We start from the raw sequence: 4,299 nt of genomic DNA, 5'->3' as shown, positions 1-4,299 counted from the left end.
TGTAATACAGCAATGAGATTTGCTAACAGTTGTGTAGTTTATCAGCAATAGTTACTATCATCATCCTCTACGAATTTAAAATTTACATACTTAGTTCTCTCTTGCCGTCCTTTGTAGCAGAATTTATATCATGGCATAGTTTCCTCTCATTTAGGAAATCAATGCACTGAAAAATGTACAAAAAATTTATTTCTCTAGCACTTGTCAGCCACGCTTTTACAAATGCAATCTAGTGTATGAGAAAGGTCCTGGAGAAGATAAAGCATTCAATCAGTGTCAATGAAGTTACAGAAGGACACTGACCAAAATATTGTCACGTGGGCAGCTGCGATTTATCAATTTAATGTCTGAAATTTACATATGCTCAATTTATATTGAGTATTTACATATACTTACATTTAGTCCTAAAGAGAGGGTTTTATATTCAAGCTGAGACTTTTCTTTGAACTGCTAAGGACATGACTTTTCAAAATTTCTGAGAGATTTATACTTTAAAAGTTGGTGGTTACTACTGCATATTTCATCTTTTTTAAAAGATTTTATCTGTTTATTTGAGAGACAGCAAGGAGAGAGAAGGATCACAGAGGGAGAGGGAGACGCAGACTTGCCGCTGAGCTGGGCAGAGAGCCTGATGTGGGGCTTGATCCCAGGTCCCTGAGATCATGACCTGAGCAGAAGGCAGACGCTTAACCTACTGAGTCACACAGGCGCCCCTGCATATTTCATCTTTTAAGGGCAGAAAGATGTTTCCTCTAGTACTACTTGGCAGGGAAGGACAGAATCATAGGATGAGTATGTGGTTGCACATGTGTGTTTGCATGTCAGTGTGTGTGCATGTGAATTCTTCTATGGCTTTAGATGCTAAATTATTTGAATCTGGAGTTGGTAATAGAAACACAGAACACACACACAAAACCCAAAAAGTAATTACTTGGAGAATCAGAAAAACAGGGATGTATATCTTTAGAAATCATTTCATTTTTAATTTCTGAAATATTGTATAATAAGAGCAATAAAGATTGTGTAATAAACTTCCTCCTTCAAATAATGCCCAGAGCAACCCTGTGAGGTTTAAATTCATTTTTACAGAAGCAGAAACTGAAGCAGAGTGAGATTAGGGGGCTTGCTTAGTCAGCCAGCTGTTGGGCCACAGAGTGAGGGTCTGCGGTCAGGAGGAGCAGGCTGACTCTACCCCGTACTGCAGGTCTGCGCATATCGCCTGAGAATCCTGTAGGAGCTGTCTTGTTCTGTCCCTGTAGCGGACAGCCGTTCAACCTCGGGCCCTTGAACACCCCCCTCCACAGAATGAGCTAGAGATGAAACACTTCCCCTCAGGTAGGAAAAACCTGACAGGGATGTGTTTTAATTAAGTTTGAGTAAAATTTCCATTCCAGAAAGGGTGTGAATTTATTCTTTCATAATCCTTCAGGGCCATTGATAGATCTTCTAATTAAAGATTTTGTACCAAAATTGTATTAGTGGATACTTGGCTCTTCAAACTCCATTTCCATCTAAGGATATATTTTCAAACCTACAGAACCTAAAAGAATATATTTTCAAACCTACAGAAGTGAAAAGAGTAAAGCACCTTAAAATTCGTGTTGACATACTCAAAAGGAAACTTGGTATTTTCACTTAAAACCCTGGCTCAGCATTTCACAGTGTATTTTCCATTTCTAATAGGAATTCCTAATTAGGAAAAAAATATTCTAACACTATATTATGCTATACACACATACATGTGTACAAACATAGGTATATATAAAATGCAAAAACGAACAATCTATAATTTAAAAATTTATATGATGACTTGTTTTTAAGAAAAAGGGTATTGTGTCTGTGAAAGGAGCATCACCTGAAAGATGCTCTGATAAAGAAAGCTCAGTTTCCTGGGCATGGACTATAAGCAGCCTTTCTAGCATGTTCTAGGAGTGGCCCTGTGCTTGTCTTTTCAGCGTTCTGTGCTTCCATATCCATGATTATATAACCATGTGAGCCATCTGACATATAATTTAAGATGTGACGGTAACTTTATTTGATGTCTTCTCTGTGCCAATCACTTGCTGTGTCCCAGGATTATAAAGACAAATAGGACATTGACTCTGCCTGTAGAGGCTTGGCAACCGGTCAGACACAGTGAGCTGATCTGTGCTAGAGCATAGCATCCCCCATGTTGACATGCAGGCACAGGAAAAGTGATGCTTGAATGGAATTTGGAAGGTTAAGACATTAAGCATAGAAGAGGTGCAGGCTAATGCTAAAGCAGCTAACATTCTCCTCTGAAAGGACTTATTTTTTTTTTCCATGTAAGCCTTTTGTTTTAATAGATAAGACCTAGTCATGGCTTAGATTTTAAATCACATTTACAGATGAGGAAACGCTTCTAGGCCCAAACAGGTGAACAGTGAAGCTACTAGTGCTGGCAGGAATGCATGTTCCCCATGCATCTGAAGCCTAAAGAGTAGAGACTGAATGTCAGAGAACACCATACACATCACCCTCTAAACTTGAGAACTGACAGCAGAAGACGAGAGGAAGAGCAGAGACTCGGGGAAGTGCTGGTAACCACCATCTGATACCTTCACCTTCATGCTACAGAAGCAAATGAAAGTTGTGCTACTTTTAGATAAGCTAAGAAGGAGGTTTCCTGATCCTAGTAAGTGAAGCTTTCTCTCATATTAACAATTAGGCCAAGGGCATTAGCTACAGAGAGGATCCACTGATGAATACAGAATATTAGAACAGCGAAGAGGATATCTTGTTTCTTCAAATATCAGAAACTTTTGCATTGCAGCAGGAGAGCAGTGGATGAACTCCACCTCGCCCAAAGGTTTAGTCCAAAAACTTCCTGTTGGCATGTGCACCAAATAAGGCTCCCGGTACTTCTGGTATCATCTGCTGGGCTACGAGATCCAGCCGGCTTTCTAGGGTATTGGGAATTTTTATTTTACGATCCCCATTGTAGATCTCAACTCCACCAGCTATTTCCTCAGGCAGGTAGGCCTCCTGATCAATTTGGACATCAACATCTATTTTGGTGGCAATTTTGTACATAGGAATTGTTTTTTGCACTGCAGCCTTTACCAGAGGGAAATCCTGCTTCCTGCAACAAACAATCATTTGGGGCTCCAACAATTGGTACAAACCCTGGAGGACCAGCCCAACCAGCAGCACTTGGTACCCGGTTGTATCTTTTAACACTTTGCTGAGTCTCTGTTTTGCTTCATTTAGTAGGTCTGTAATAAGGTCATCTCTTGCTCTGAGGACTTTGAGCCTTGCTTGATTCATCAAATTAGACATCTGAATTTTCTTCTCATAGTATTCCATAATCTTCATACTTTGGGTTTGTACAAGATGGCAGTTCTCAATGTTGAACTCTTCCTCTGCCTTTGCATCTATTTTCTCTGCTGTCTTATTGGCTTTTTGTTCAATAAAAGCCATCATATGCTTAATCTGCTTTTGCATGTCAGCATCGCCGAGGGCCATGGTGAAAGCTGTGCTAGGCTGGAGGCCCACTGGCTCTAGCTTAGATTGGAAGGGGGCAGTGGAAGGAAGGGGAAAAGAAAATCCAGCCTGAAAGGACTTTTTCATATTATGCCTACTCCATATCTTTAAGGAAAAAATAAACAATAAAGCTATATGATTTCACTGATTAGTCTCAACCGTCAAATTTTTAAAGAGAATTTTAGAATACTTTTCTACTTGTAATAATTTTGAATATATTTATATATTTATTATTTTTAGGGACTAAAGGGGTCTAAAACGTAATGGAAGTCTAAGTTTTATTAACAATGGTTGTAGATGCTAGGTATTGTATTATTAAATTTACTTGAGAAAAATGAACGAAATTGCCAATTGCCATTCTAAAACCATGCTGGGCTTTTACCTAATATAACATGAGTATGCCAGTAATGTATAACCTGAAATCTGTCATGGAAAGCCCTGCATGGCAAAATAAAAAATGGCAGCCGAGACATTTTAGAGCTGAATTTGTCAGCCTTCAAAATAGTGTTTTGGAAGTAGACCAAAAGCCCCCAGCCCATTTATTTTCATGTTGTATTCTTGTTTCATCTGTCCCCTTATCTGGGTGCATAATCCATCTTGTACAGTGCAATGTCAATTCTGATGATTTGTTTTAAAGAAACAGTTGTGTCTTTTTGCAGTAGTGAAAAAAAAATCCTAAGTAGAATCAGGATAATGGTCTAATACCAGTTTTTATTCACAATGTTTGACTTCTATCATCAAATCTATCATTTTATATTTTACCCTTGAAAATTGCTATCAAAGATAAAAAAGTAA

General features: G+C 38.7%; 1 protein-coding gene across 2 annotated transcripts; it reads right to left on the bottom strand.

Moving 5' to 3' along the window:
* Positions 1–2,832: 2,832 nt before the first annotated feature.
* LOC114216207 (V-type proton ATPase subunit E 1-like) lies at positions 2,833–3,486 on the bottom strand. 2 transcript variants are annotated; one of them, XM_028112677.2, is made up of 2 exons: positions 3,239–3,486; positions 2,833–3,148 (listed from the first exon to the last, which is right to left on the bottom strand). In XM_028112677.2, exons 1-2 carry the CDS (start codon positions 3,484–3,486, stop codon positions 2,833–2,835), a joined length of 564 nt encoding a protein of 187 aa, XP_027968478.2. The 2 variants fall into 2 exon arrangements, with proteins under 2 accessions (XP_027968478.2, XP_027968469.2); XM_028112668.2 differs by having other exon boundaries at positions 2,833–3,486.
* Between the last annotated feature and the right edge of the window lie 813 nt (positions 3,487–4,299).

Source organism: Eumetopias jubatus, unplaced genomic scaffold (assembly GCF_037043125.1).
Source record: "Eumetopias jubatus isolate StellerSeaLion01/CBP00866 unplaced genomic scaffold, mEumJub1_p1.0 scaffold_4, whole genome shotgun sequence".
In the NCBI taxonomy this organism is placed as follows: Eukaryota; Metazoa; Chordata; class Mammalia; order Carnivora; family Otariidae; genus Eumetopias; species Eumetopias jubatus.
This window is presented reverse-complemented; position numbering and strand designations above follow the sequence as displayed.